The 15,479-nt window shown below is 43.5% G+C and overlaps 1 protein-coding gene across 2 annotated transcripts; it reads right to left on the bottom strand.

Moving 5' to 3' along the window:
* Positions 1 to 1,133: 1,133 nt before the first annotated feature.
* On the bottom strand, positions 1,134 to 15,361 carry DDX20 (DEAD-box helicase 20). Of its 2 annotated transcripts, XM_015563440.1 has the most exons (10): positions 15,247 to 15,361; positions 9,091 to 9,259; positions 8,086 to 8,200; positions 7,825 to 7,967; positions 7,540 to 7,678; positions 7,386 to 7,444; positions 5,582 to 5,664; positions 5,258 to 5,363; positions 5,040 to 5,141; positions 1,134 to 2,891 (listed from the first exon to the last, which is right to left on the bottom strand). In XM_015563440.1, exons 2-10 carry the CDS (start codon positions 9,185 to 9,187, stop codon positions 1,738 to 1,740), a joined length of 1,998 nt encoding a protein of 665 aa, XP_015418926.1. In that variant the 5' UTR covers positions 9,188 to 9,259; positions 15,247 to 15,361; the 3' UTR covers positions 1,134 to 1,737. The 2 variants fall into 2 exon arrangements, with proteins under 2 accessions (XP_015418926.1, XP_015418925.1); XM_015563439.1 differs by lacking the exon at positions 15,247 to 15,361 and having other exon boundaries at positions 9,086 to 9,174.
* Between the last annotated feature and the right edge of the window lie 118 nt (positions 15,362 to 15,479).

The following is a 15,479-nucleotide window of genomic DNA, read 5'->3' as shown; positions in this document are numbered from 1 at the left end:
CAATTGGCTACATTGAGGGGGAAAGGATAGAAAAAGAGAGGTACGTTCAATTATATAGCAATGACAGACTTTTATTTAAATGAGTAATTAGTCTCTATTGACATACTGGTCCTAATCATGGATTTGCTATTTAGTGTTAATTCATTCACTCTAATCTGGCGATACCTGATACATATAAGCAAACCCTACCACTGGCCATCCCAAGCGACAGGAATCCAAGTTAAACAGAACTTGGGGACGGTGCTATGTGAGTGCTGGAAGGTAAATGCCAATGGCCTTGGCTGTGTGCTCACAGCCCTGTTGGAACCGATTATGCTGCCTAGCCAAGTATGGTCACAGGACAGAGAGCTTCCCTTTTCAAAACTAAATACATACATATCGCTATCCAGGAGGCATTCTCTCACCACAAATACAGGTCACAGAAAAGGCCTGGGAGCCAAATGTGTTCCATGACAGGACTGCCATAGAGAAGAAATGAAAGAATAACTTACAATTACGTTTTTCTAAATCATAACTTATAGATGTATACCGCAGAAAAATGACTTCCCTTAGACCCTAATAGTAGGTAAAATCTTGAAGGAAGCTCTAGAATACACAAGACAAGGACACACGGGAAGAGTTTGAACAGGAGTTCCAGCCTCGACCAGATACTTCACATGAAGAGTGAGGACCTTCCGTAGCCCCCAGCATAAGGCCGTTCTTAACCTCGGCTCCTCACGGGCTCAGAGGGTCTCAGAACCCCTTGGAATTAGAAACACATCCAATTCTGGTTTACAGATGAGACATTTCCTGGGACATTGCTTTCATCAGACGCATAAAAAGATCCAAAAAGTAACCAAGATGAGCCCTGACTTGTTTGGCTCAGTAGGTAGAGTGTCGGCCTGCAGACTGAAGGGTCCCAGGTTCGATTCCAGTCAAGGGCATGTACCTTGGTTGCGGGAACATCCCCCGTAGGGGGTGTGCAGGAGGCAGCTGATGGATGTTTCTAACTCTCCATTTCTCTCCCTCTCCCTTCCTCTCTGTAAAAAAATCAATAAAATATATTTTTAAAAAAACTAACCAAGATGAAAAGCTGCTCCTCTTCCTGATGTGCTCAGCTGTTGAATGCAGTGTGAAGAAGTGGGCAGCGTTCATAATCTTAGGAACAAGATATTCAACAGATGAACAAGCTGTCAATAAAGTCGGCTAAGTTTGTATTTTTCCTGTCACAAGTAAGTTTACTGGAAGCAAAGAGCATCGAATCAAGTACTATTGGGAAAGTCGGAAGCAATGTTTACTCCTTCCTGCCTAAACCTAAAAGAAAGGGGATTTTCTGACCTATCACGTACAAGTTTCTATAAGAACGTACATACCTCTATGGAAGTGCAGCCCAAGCCTTTTGTAAAGAACTCCGCAGCATAAACTAACCGTTTTCAAACCTCAACTCTTTTTATTTTCTTAAGTAAGCAGTGGTATAGCAGTCTTTTCAAATGTTTCTTTTTGGAATGGCTTATAGAAAATGGCACCTGGGACCTTTTAGCTCTTTGTCCCCAAATATTTCAAGAATATGGCCCATTAAATTTCCTAAAATAAGATAATACACCTAGTAGGTCAAACAAACTGAAAAATGAAGGTATCCCAGCAGAAAGCCTTAAGACTTTTTCAATGCCACTATAGGCCACTCTACTATAGGTCAGAGGATGGCTACTCAAAGGTATCACTTGTCGATGCTTCAGGTGGTCTAAGGTACGGCCGTCATCACTGGCTGCCTCGCATCATTTCCTGGAGGTAAATGGCATTCATGTGATAGGCCGCCATCCACCCCGGATGCCTCTGAGCATCCCAGTAGTAGGACTGAGAAGCAGCGGAGTAGTACTCGTGCCAGGCCCTGTAGTAAGCTCTCCAGTACTCCTCGTAGTCCTGGTAGGGACCCGAAAGACCCGCCTGGGCGTCCCGCTGGCGGTCAGACCACTCACTTTCCTGGGGCTCTGTCTGCGGCCGAGAGGAGCGCCGAGGGTTCCTGCGGCTCTGCTTAGCGCTCTGGCTAGCCCCCTCTTTATGCCTTGCCTTTGTCTGGGTTTCAGGTGATTCCTGACAAACTACCAGATTCGGGGTGTCATTTCCATTCAGAGGTTGTTCCAAAGAGGTATGGCCAGCCTCGGGGGTCGATGCCAAGTCCCTCAGCTGAATGTCCGAAGAGCCTTCCACATGTGACTTATTTCCTTTGCTCTGGGACGAAGTCCTTGAGCTGTAAGAATCGCTGTCGCTCTCAGAGTCTCCAGACTGACTACTACTTGCCAACAGCCGCACTCTCTCTTCAGCAATTCCATTCCTCACAAAACCATTGTGAGGGTTCCCAGCGCGATCCCCAGGACCCGTGTAGTGCCTGACGATCTCCACAGGCTTCTCCAGCCCCTCCTTGATATAGAGCTCATAATCCTCCGACAATTCTGCAAAAGTCAAAGTGCACAGCGGATGGGTTTTAAAGGAAGACAGACAAGGAATCTGGGGGAGCGACACAGGGGGGTCCGCTCTGGCCCGGGGCGGACTGTGGGCGCTCTCTGCAGGGGTCTCGGCAGAATGCTGCTCTCGCTCCTCCGACTGCACGGCCCGGCCCGGTGCTTTGGGCGACTCTGCTTTTTCAAGGATCCCACAGTCCGAGTGGCTTTTCACAGGAAGCTTCGGTTTGGTGGTGTTTCTGGATCTGACTGACAGTGTAGACACGGAAGTATTTCTACAAGAAGCCATGTGGTTACCATGAGCTTTCTGAGTTTGAGAGGTTCTCTCTATTTTCTGCATTTGCTTTCTTAGGGGCTGGCTGGGTACACTCGCGAAGCCATTTGTATGCACAGCAGCTTTAACCTCCACATCCCAATCCAAACATTCTTCCATCAGACCAGGAGGAATGGGATCTACAAAAAAGGAGTAACATATTAACATTCTCCAGCTGCTCTAGACCAGCGTTTTCTGAATGGTTTCATAAAACAAGTATCATATACAATAAAAGCCTAATATGCTAAGTACCCGATCGTCCATTCAACCAATCAAAGCATAATATGCTAATGATATGCTAAGACCACTCAACCACTCACTATGACGTGCACTGACAACCAGGGGACAGACACTTTGACCAGTAGGTTAGCTTGCTGCTGGGGTCGGGCTGATCGGGACTGAGCGAGATGGCCGTACACGCCCTGGAGCCCTCCCGTGGCCCCTCCCCCTGCCCCAGCCAGCCCTGCCCCCAATTGGCCCCCATCTGGGCGGGCTGGCCAGACCCCACCCATGCACAAATTTGTGTACCGGGCCTCTAGTTTTGTACATGAGGACATAAGCTTAGAGCAGCAATTTTCAAGAGGTGTGCAGTAAGAATTTTTAAAACATGCAATACCTGACTGTTTGGTCAGGCGCACTGACCTCTTTTCCTAGATTGTCAAGTAAAACTATGACAGCAGCCAACACAACAATAGCCATCCAACATGAATAAATCAAAATTAAAGTTATATTTTTTGTCAGATTAGCAAAAACTATATTTTTTGGTGTGCCACAGAATTTTAATGATTAATTTATGTGTGCAATGAAATGGTAAAGATTGAAAATTGCTGGCTTAGCGTAAAGAAATCTGTAAAAATAAATTTACAAAATGACATATTACAAAGTCAGAATTATTAGAATCCACAGACCTGTGACTAATTTAGCTTTGTAAAAAATCACTAAAGGAGTTAAGCATAAATTTGGTAAAATTTTCATTGTCAAGATTATTCAATCTATAATCTATATATATAAAAGGCTAAGTGACCGACCATCCATCCAATCAACTGGTACATATGACGCGCACTGGCAATTTAAAAATAAACGTTGACTTGCACATGAGCAATACATATAAAGCTCTCACTGATGCCAATCTAGACAGAGTAGGAATATTCCTACCTGAACCAGTTTTCGGACATGGTCAGTTATATGTTACTTTCAAGTTTGAAGAGCGTGTGACATTAAAGTTAAAGCTGTAAATACTTCATCACAAGGGAAATTAGTCAAGCACTCTGAAAGTGTTTTTACTTTTAATGTGATATACGGGGAGATATTTGAATAAGTTTAATCAATTTATCAGTCATTGTTTTTATCAATGTTGTTTTTAAATATTTTTGTTTTCATATCATGTCTTTGTTATATTATGTTACTGTTTATTAATCAATTTATATATTATTTTCATATACATTTTCTAATTTTCTTTCATCTTTGACACTTCTATTATAAAGAAAGGGCAAATAGTGATATTAAAATATTTCTTCTAATTAATTTCCTTTCAATGTGCACAAATCTGTGCACCGGGCCACTAGTAACTACATATCCCATATTCTAGGTCATACAATACACTATAAAGTACACAGTTATGGATGTGTATATATACACATATGTAGACTGATATATACACTAACAAGCATATTAAACTAACACAGCAAATAAACTATATTTCCACATAAGAGTTCTTAGGGTTTTTGTTTTCAAGGTCATTAATAGTTTCAGACACACACTTTCTAAGATGGCGCTTAAAAAGAGCAGCTTGAGAAATGATTCACTAAAATCAAAAGAAAACACTTCAAAAATTTCAAAACAGTGTTTAAAAGATACTGCTCCTTCCCCATGGTGACAAAAGAGAAAATGGCAAGAATTGCCTTCACAACGATATGCGGTAAAATAGTCCCTTTATAAAACAATAAAATCAAATTACAAGGCTACAAACTAAAAAACGGAGCTAATATGTAGTAAGACATTTTTCATGAGCCAATAATTAGCTTGCGATCTTCTCTCTGCTACTCGTTAGCTGAAAGACCTTAGGCAAATTGCCTAACCTCTCGATGCCTCAGTATCCTCATCTACAAAATACACACAGTGACGGCACACACCTCCGAGGACGGTGGTGAGAATTAAACGAGTTAGCACACGTCGAGTACTTGGAGCAATGCCTGAGACGATGTCAGTGTTCTGTGTTAGTGGCTATTTTTATTAGGCCTCTCATTATCACTATTATTTTGATAGCGAAATGAAACAAACAAATATACCTGGTAAAGGCAGAAGGTTGATATTACATTTCTGGGCAATTTTCATCATCGTATTTTCTTCTTCTCCCCGGCAACAGTAGGTCACTGCCAATCCCAAAGTACCTAAAGCCAGAGGGAATGTTAAATAGTAAGTCATTTTCACCTAAATGGCACTCCAAGTCCACTGTCACATTCCAGATTCCTCCCCTTAAACAAAGCACACCAACTTGTCTATTTACCAAAACGGCCAGCCCTGCCAATCCGATGCATGTATGTCTCCCAGTCCAGTGGCACGTCCAGATTTACAACCAGATTCACCTTCTCGGCATCAATCCCACGGGAAGTCTTGAATCGAGAAAGAGAGCAACTGTCTGCATTACCTGCAGCATGGTACCCATGTACACCACCTTATTCTAGTCTAACCAGGAGCCAAATGAAGACAAGAAGATATTTAGGAGGAAGGAGCAAAGGAAAAGGAAATTCATTTCTGTGACTAATTTCAAGAACAAAGATGAAAATATAAGACATTATTATTATTCACCCAAACTGAAGAGGATATTTACCAGATCTGTGGAGATGAGGACTCTGCAGTGAAACTGCTTCAGTTTGGCCATAGCATCGAGACGCTGATTCTGATTCATGTTGCCTAAAAAGACCCAAACACACAATTATCAAATCCAAAAAAAGCAGGAATCATAACTCCCAGGCTTAACAATTTAAAAAGTAAATGCTGTCCTTATATGTAAATCTAGGTTAATATCTACAGTCAGAATCTTTTAAAATATGGTTAAGCAATACACCTAAAATTTAAAAAATCAATTTTAAGCCCTAGCCGGCTTGGCTCAGTGGAGAGTCAGCCAGCCTGCGGACTGAAGGGTCCCAGGTTCGATTCTAGCCTAGGGCACATGCCTGGGTTGTGGGCTCGATCCCCAATAGGGGATGTGCAGGAGGCAGCCAATCAATGATTCTCTCTCATCATTGATGTTTCTATCTCTCTCCTTCTCCCTTCCTCTCTGAAATCAATAAAGAAATGTATTTTTTAAATCAATTTTAAATGGTGATTAAGTTATGCCTGCAGATACAATATTATATCTGAAAAGTCACATGTAAAGCATAACAAGTCTTAGGAAAATAAAATTGCTTTAATCAACTATTTATAAATTTGTTGTTGAAGTGTGATCTATAGTCAAAATATTAGTCCATCAGAAAACAGTGTCCCCAGTATCTCATGATATACCAGGGCTAAACAAGCTAACAGGTTAAAGACTAAGCTGAGATACCAATCAAAACTCTAAAAAGGCCCGGCTAGCAAGGTTCAGTGGTTGAGCATCAACCTATGAACCTGGAGGTCATGCTCAATCCCCAGTGTGGGGCCTGCAAGAGGCGGCTGATCGAGGATTTGTGCTCATCATTGACGTTTCTCTCTCTCTCTCTGAAATCAATAAAAATAAAAACTCTAACCCTGGCCAGTTTGGCTCAGTGGATCGAGCGTTGGCCTTCGGACTAAAGGGTCCCAGGTTCGATTCCAGACAACGGCATATGCCCAGGTTGGAGGCTTGATCCCCAGTAGGGAACATGCAGGAGACAGCCGATCCATGATTCTCTCTCATCACTGATTTTTTTTACTCTCTCTCTCCCTCTCCCTTCCTCTAAAATGGATCTCACTGATCAAACATTCCTTGAAAGCTTTTATTCCTACTAAGCCAGCAGTTAATAACTTAGGTTTGTATCAAAATGAATCACTTTTGCCTACCACAAGACCATAAAACAGTCAGTTCAGTTAGTGATTTTTTTTAAAATATATTTTATTGATTTTTTTACAGAGAGGAAGGGAGAGGGATAGAGAGTTAGAAACATCGATGAGAGAGAAACATCGATCAGCCTCCTGCACACTCCCCACTGGCGATGTGCCCGCAACCAAGGTACTTGCCCTTGACAGGAATCGAACCTGGGACCTTTCAGTCCGCAGGCTGACGCTCTATCCACTGAGCCAAACCGATTTTGGCAAGTTAGTGATTCTTTAACATTTTAACAATGATTGTCAAGAAGCAAAATATTTTCCTCTTAAGATGACAAAAACAAACTTTGTGTGAATATAAGTCCAGTTTTCTAATTTTTTTATTATATACCAAATTACTTCTTAAAAGAACATACTGATATGTTTCTATCTCTCCCTTCCTCTCTGAAATCAATAAAAAATATATATATTTTAAAAATCCCAATGAAAAATGAACCTGGAATTTCCTTCACTCTGAAGACTGAGCGCAACCTCACACTCACAACTCTTGAAGTGGTATTTCTGCCTCGTGACCTGAGAGAGGCTTCACTTCAGAATACTAAACAAGGATTAAAGTGAGATGAACTCACCCGAAATGCACTCCGCGGGAAAGCCTTTAGAAGTAAGGATATCAGCCAAATGCTGTGCTCTATGAAAATGACAGAGGGTGATAATTTTACAGATGCTCCCCACACCTATTCTTTTATCTCACAAGTTCCCCCAGATGGCCTTTCACGTAATTACCTGCTGTGTAAATTAGAAAAGACTAAGGCTTGATTAAACGGAATTCTGCTGAACAGTTCCTGTAAATGCTGGGCCTTTTCTTCAAAAATCTTATGGGCCAAAGGGTACAAATTGACAACTCTGTAATACTGCTTCAAACCTACGAAGAAGCCAAGAGCCGTCTGTTAAAACACTGTGAGCTGCAACCCCATAAGAGCACATATAAAAGCAGCAGGCAACTCGGCACGAAGAAAAACTCCAGAGCATCACACACCAGTAATTTAAGTATCCAATATCTATACTCACCTAGGAGACTTGGGTCACTGGAATTGAGTCTTACAAAAGTGGGATCTCTCATGTACTTTGCCAAAGCATTAGCCAAAAATTCTGGGTAAGTAGCTGATACTGCCACCATCTGTTTACTGGCAGGCAAGGAAGAATAAATCCAACTGCAAAACAGAAGAACACACGACATGGAAACGATTCAGGCAGTAATCGCCACCTGGAAAGCTACAGACAGACACTTTGGGGCACCATTTTAATAGCCAAGTTAGTTGTATTTCTTACTTTATTTGCTCCTGGAAGCTGCCTTCTTCTAAAAGCTTATCCGCTTCATCCAGAATAAAGAGACGTACACTGCCTGGGTTCAAGTAGTCAAGTTCTATCAGTTGTTTAATTCTGCCTAAATTAAAAAAAAAAAAGAAATATTTATGGTGAAAAAAATTTGTGCAAGTCTCAGCCAATGCCACTCTACTCAGAGCTTGTATTGCTGACTATCCTGATGCAATCTTCATTATACACTAAACCACAAATCAGAAATTCTGAGTTCTGATTTTGCCCAATTCCATTCCCCCCACTCACATGTCATTAGCAGTAAGTATGGAAAATACACTATTCCTATCAAAAACTTGAATGGCTAAGGGGCTGAATGCTAGACTCTAATCCTGAGTGATTCAGGACTGGATGATTAAAGCAAAGAATAACCCAACGCATGGCTTAGAAAGGCTTCCTGAAAGTCATCTCGCACCTTTCTCAGAAGCCTGCCCCATACATGCTCTTCAATAGCCTTAATATTATTGTGTTTTTAAAAAATTTTTTACTGATTTCAGAGAGAAAGGGAGAGGGTAAGGTAGAAATATCAATGATGAGAGGGAATCACTGATCAGCTCCTGCTGCACGCCTCTCACTGGGAATCGAGCCCGCAACCTGAGCATGTGTCCCTGACCAGAATCGAACTTGGGACACCTCAGTCCACAGGCCGATGCTCTATCTACTGAGCCAAACCAGCGAGGGCACAATATTATTGTTATATTAAAAGTGTTCAGCCCAGGCAGTGTGGCTCGGTGGTTGAGCACTGACCCATGAACCAAGAAGTCACTGGTTCTATCAGGACACATCCCCAGTAGGGGGTGTGCAAGAGGCAGCCCATCAATGATGCTTCTCTCTCATCAATGTTTCTATCTCGCTATCCCTCTCCCTTCCACTCTCGCTAAAAATCAATAAAAACTTATTTTTTTAAAGAAATGTTTAGTTCCTAAAAGCTCCTGTTATGGACAGACATTGATACCTTACCAGGAGATCCAACGGCAATATGACATTTTTTAAGCCTGGTTTTGTCTTGAGGTAAAGGAGTCCCTCCAATAAAGACATGACACTCCAAGCCTTCCATTTTTATTCCAATGGCCGTGATAACGGAATGTATCTGTACAGCAATTTCTCTTGTAGGTGCCAAGATCAAAATCTAAGAAAATGTAAAATACACCTTTAATGAGTCAAATAAGTACATGTGATTGGCATATTATATAATGAGCTATTTCCCTTTGAATGATCAGTTTATTCATTCAGCAAATCCTATATAACAAAATCCTAATATGCAATTGTTCAACCAGGAGTTCGACTGCTTGCTATGACACGCACTGACCACCAGAAGGCGGCGTGCACTGGCAGCAAGTGGCAGTGGAGGCGCTGCCAGCCGCAACAAGAGCGGGACCGGGGCAGGATGGTGGAGCAGGTGAGTAGGCAGTGCCAGGCCAAGGTGGCTGCAAGCAGGGGCCTGATCACCCTGACCGATTGCCCCGCAGATGGCGACCAACAATTGGCAGGCCCTGATCGCCCAATTGGGGCCAGGCCCCAGGCTGGGACGAGGAACTGGGGGTGGGTGGTGGTGACCAACCTCCCACGGTGCCCCAGAGGGAGGCTGCAACCTCTCATCGGCTACCAGGGGGCAGGGGTGATGGGGGCAGTGAGAATGTGCAGTGAGAATGTGGGGTGCCTGCCAAACTCACTCTCACTCCCCCTGTTATCCTCCCCCAGGACGCCAGGGTTCGTGCGCCAGGGACCCCACACTCAGGTGCCAGACGCCTGCAAGGAGCCCACCCTGCACCCGTGCAGCCTCTTCCAGTGAGCCGGGCCACAGCCACTGGGATTACAGGGCTCCCCGTGGGTTCGTACAGGAGCCAGTCTGCGAGGCCAGCCAGGAGAGAACACACTGCCTGCCTGGCTTCTGTGCGCATGCCGGCCCGCGGCATCCAGCCACGCTCACCGCATCTCTATGTCGGGACTCGGGCGCCGTGACTCAGGCGGAGGGGCCCGGGTCCCAGGTGCTGCTCAGGCCCCAGAGGTCAGCTGGGACCTGCCCTTCCACGCCAGATGCTTGTGCTTCCATCGCCAGCCAGGCCAAGGGACCACACTTGTGCACAAATTTCATGCACGGGGCCTCTAGTATTAAATAAGAACTTACTATGTTCTAAGCAACATACAAATTCCTTGCTCTAAAGGCACTTTCTTTTTTTTAACTTTATTTTAGAAAAAAGCATTTATTTTTATTGATTTCAGAGAGGAAGGGAGAGAGAGAGTGACTTAGAAACATCAATGATGAGAGAGAGTCATTGATCGGCTGCCTCCTGCACTCCAGGCATGTGCCCTAACCAGGAATCAAACCAAGACCTGGTTCATAGGTTGACACTCAACCACTGAGCCCACACACTGGTAAGAAGATATATAATAAACAAATGATAAGATATACAATAAACAAACATCCTATATAATAAAAGGGTAATATGCAAATCGACCAAATGGCAGAACGACCAATCGCTATGACATGCACTGACCACCAGGGGGCAGATACTCAGTGCAGGAGCTGCCCCCTGGTGGTCAGTACACTCCCACAGGGGGAGACCCTCTCAACCAGAACCTGGGCTGATGCCTGCGCCCACTCCATGGGGAGCGGGCCTACGCCATCAGTCAGACATCCCCCAAGGGCTCCTGGACTCCAAGAGGGCACAGGCCAGGCTGAGGGGACCCCCCCCCCGCCTCCTGAGTGCATGAATTTCGTGCACCAGGCCTCTAGTACATAAATAATAACAGGAAGTAAAAAGTGTTGTGAAGAAAAATCAAACAGGGAAAAGAGAAAGCAGCAACAAAAGAAGGAAAGGAGCCCTAGCCAGTTTGGCTCAGTGGATAGAGTGTTGGCCTGAGGACTGAAGGGTCCCAGGTTCGATCCAGTCAAGAGCACATACCGTGGTTTCAGGCTTGATCCCCAGTACCGACAGGGGCATATGAGAGGCAAACCAATCAATGTGTCTCTCTCACATCAATGTTTCTCTCTGTTTCTCCCATTCCCTTCCACTCTCTCTACAAATCAATGGAAAAATATCTTTGGGTGAGGACAAAAAAAACACACACACACAAAAAAAAACACCATACAATCTTCCAAAACTCAACCGGGAAGAATCAGAAAACCTGAGTAGGCCAGTAACAACTGATGAAACTGAAGCAGTAATTTAAAAACTTCCAGCAAGCAAAAGTCCTGGACCAGATGGATTTACAGGTGAATTTTACCAAACATTCAAAGACGAACTAACACCCATCCACCTCAAACTATTCCAAAATAATTCAAGAGAGCCCACCGCATGGGAGAACATATTTGCCAATGATACATCTGCTAAAGGGTTAATCTCCCAAATTTATAGGTAACTAATAGAACTTAACAAAAGGAAGATAAAAAAATCCAATTTAAATATGGGCAAAAGACCTAAGAGTTTTTTGATTACTGCTTCAATTTTATCAGTAGTTATCAGTATTCAGGTTTTCTGATTCCTCCTGATTGAGTTTTGGAAGATTGTATTTTTCTTGGAATATGTCCATTTCACCCAAGTAGTCCAGCTTGTTGGATTATAGTTCTACATAGTATTTTTGATCATTTGTATTTCTGTGATGTCAGCTGTTACTTCATCTCATTCATTTCTGATTTTGTTTATTTGGACCCTCTCTCATTAAACAAATTCAAAATGGATAAAAGACTTAAATGAAAGTCATGAAACCATAAAAATCCTAGAAGAAACCATAGGCAGCAAAATCTCAGCCATCTCATGTAGCAGAATTTTCACTGCTACGTCACCGGAGTGCAGGGGAAACAAAGGAACAAATTAACAAATGGGACTACATTAAGCTAAAAAGCTTCTGCACAGCAAAAGAAACCATCAACAAAATGAAAAGGGAACCCACTATATGGGAAAACATATTTGTCAATGCATCTGATAAAGGATTAATTTCCAAAATATATAAGGAAGTCACACACCTCACCACTAGGAAGACCAACAATCCAATTTAAAAAATGGGCAAAGGACCTGAATACTGTGGTTATGTCTCTAACAAGCTCATACAGATGGTCAATAGACACATGAAAAAATGCTCAAAGTCACTAACCATCAGAGAGATGCAAATTAAAACTACAATGAAGTATCACCTCACACCCGCCAGAATGACTACCATCAACAAATCAACAACTGACAAGTACTGGCAAGGTTGTGGAGAAAAGGGAACCCTAGTGTACACTGCTGGTGGAATGCAGACTGGTGCATTGTGGAAAACAGTATGGAGTTTCCTCAAAAGATTAAATATGGAACTGACATTTGACCCAGCAATCCCACTTCCAGGAATATATCCTAAGAAACCTAAGACACCAATCAGAAAGAATGTACGCACCCCAATGTTCACAGCAGCACAATTTACAATAACAAAGATCTGCCACTCTCTCTGCGTGACTCAGTAGTTGAGCATCAACCTGTGAACCAGGACGTCATGGTTCAATTCCCAGTTCAATTCCCAGTAAGAGCACATGCCCAAGGTTGTGGGCTCGACCTCCAGTGTGGGGCGTGCAAGAGGCAGCCAACCAATCAATGATTCTCTACCATCATTGATGTTTCTCTCTCTCTCCCACTCCCTTCCTTTCTGAAATCAATAAATATATATTTTAAATTAAAAAAAGATCTGGAAACAGCCCAAGTGCCCATTAGTAGACAAGTGGATAAAAAAGCTGTGGTATATTTATACCATGGAATATTATGCAGCACTGAAAAAGGAGGGTATCTTACCCTTTGAGACAGCATGGAGGGACCTGGAGAGTATTATGCTAAGCAAAATAAGCCAGTCAGAGAAAGACAAGTATCACATGATCTCACTCATATGTGGAATCTAATGAACAAAATAGATCCAGAGACACAGAAGCATAGAACATAATGCAGAATCTCAGAGGGAAGATGGGAGAGGGTGGGTGAGTAGAAGTGACCAACCAAAGAACTTGTATGCACACATGCATAACCCATGGACACAGACAATAGGGGAGTGAAGGCCTGGGGCGAGGGGGGGAGGGGGTCGGCCGGGAAGGGCTAGAAGGAGTCAATGGGGGGGAAAGGGGGACATATGTAATACTTTCAACAATAAAGATCAATAAATAAATAAATAAATACTAGGAGAAAATATGCCAAATAAATAAATAAAAACTAGGAAAAAATATGCCAAAACTGTTCATAGCAGTTTCTCTATAGGTAGGTGAAATTATACTTGTTTTCTGGTCCTTATTCATTTTTCTGAATTTTCCCCATTTTCAAAAATGAGTATGTATTACTTCTTAACACAAAGATGTTAAATTTTTAAAAATACAGGTTTTATTTATGGAACTTATTCAGGGTTTTGGCATTTGCCTTGCTGACAAATTATCAAAAGCCTAAATCTCAAATATGTTGCCGTTCACAAGTAGAATAACCCAGGTCCTTGGGGAATAGAAGGATTTCCTCTGTGCAGCCTCTCCCAGGATTTGATAGGTATAAGGTAGGACTCCAAAAGCTTTACAGACCAAGAATGTAGGTTTCTGGGTGAAAAACCATCATTAGATACATGACTGAGAATGTGAAATAGCTTGCTGTAAGTACTAAAGCACAAAGCAAAACTATAAGGATCTTATCGGCTTCATCTCTGTATCCCCAATGCCTGGCAAACTATTAATAATATGGGCTTAACAAATCTTTTAAGAAATGACCCCCAAACCCAAATCTCCTGTTCACCTTAGACCTATTCCAACAGACTGTCAGGGGTGGGAATGCCGGGCCCTCGGGCCAAGGCATTAGGGGTGAGTTAATTAAATGTGTAACTAAATATAGCAGGCTAATTTTTAAGTTGATAAGTTCGTCTGGCCCCAGAATGGTGTTATAAATATTCAAATGGCCCTTGGCAGGAAAAAAAGGTTCCCCACCCCTGCCCTAGAAGATTGGAGACCAATGATACAATCACCAAGCTGGACCAGCCACCTGCAGTTATCAGCAAAAGCCAGAACACCACACGGCCCATGAATCAGGCCGAATGCTAAATCTCACCCCAATCTCATCAGCAAGCAAAAAATAATATCTGTATTCTCAAGTAATGACATAACTGACATACATGACATTCTATTTAAGATGCAGTAATAATAGAAAATTCCTAGCTTCTAACACTAATAATGCATCCTTGGTCACCAGCCCCCCCACCACCACTCCATGACCTGTGGACCAAGAGGAGCCACAAGCTAACCTGACCAGCTCAGGGAAGGCCTGAGTGGTGGCCTTGCATAGTCAGAGACCTAAAGTAACCACACAGGATGGTCTGAAATTAAAACTTTTAACTAAAGGCAGTTTATGGCAGGTAGTCATGTCCTAGGCTAGCGTCTTCCCTGATAAAAGTCAATCCTTACCTTGACTAAGCTTGTCTATTGTCTTTGCATCTATAACACCAGAGGCCGGATGCCCGGATGCGTGCAAGGGGCTCTGCCCCCCACCACAGCCTTGCCTGGGGGGGGGGGGCCTCTGCCTCGGCCCCTTCATCCGGAAGGGCGTCGTCTAATTAGCATATTACACTTTTATTATTATGGAAGATTCCTTTGGAATGTCAAGGTAACTCCTTTTTCCAGACCCCTTGGGGCACAACCAATGCACCAGCGGGGGAGAGCAAAAATGCTCATTGCTATTGCTCTCATATTAGTTACTGTGAATTATCCTGTACCCACCGGTGCAAAACATGTGTCTATCGTTGGACTTTTCAACCAATCCCAAGGGTTTCCCCGCTTTGCTTTCTCCCGCCTCCCTAATCTAGCACCAGTGAATTTCATGTCACGCACCTGCAGCTTCTCTTTTGATGGTAATGCGTAAAATAAGGTGCAAACCTGCCATTCTCTGCGGCGTTACCTCAATCCCTTGATGTCTTGCTTCCTGGCTTGTGGCTCAAATAAACCCACGGGCATTCTCTACAGGTCGGTATGTTTCTTCTGCTGAGTGAGCCTACTGTCTCACTTCCATACTTTCCACGTGGCTTCACTCAGCCCGTCACCGAGTTCGCACCTATTTCGGAGGAGCTACTGGCGTTGCAACCGCCCCGCGGTACAGCCCGCGGAGGGCTCCCTCCTCCGCGTGAACTCACCTGGGTGCTCAAGTTCTCCAGAACAAGCGAGTCCAGCGCAATGGTGGAGAAGACGCAGGTTTTCCCGGTGCCGGACTTCGCTTGAACAATCAAGTCTGCAAAGAAAAACAAAATGATCACTAGACGGTACCGACTGGGGATGCCTGCGGTCCAAACAGGAGCCCCGGAGCTAGCAGGGCCTGCAGAAATCCCCAGCGCGCGCCTCCGCGTCCAGTTAGGTCTCCACACGGCAG

Source organism: Myotis davidii, unplaced genomic scaffold, assembly GCF_000327345.1.
Source record: "Myotis davidii unplaced genomic scaffold, ASM32734v1 scaffold217, whole genome shotgun sequence".
Taxonomy (NCBI): domain Eukaryota; kingdom Metazoa; phylum Chordata; class Mammalia; order Chiroptera; family Vespertilionidae; genus Myotis; species Myotis davidii.
Note: the sequence above shows the minus strand (reverse complement) of the source record. Positions and strands in the feature narration are given on the sequence as shown.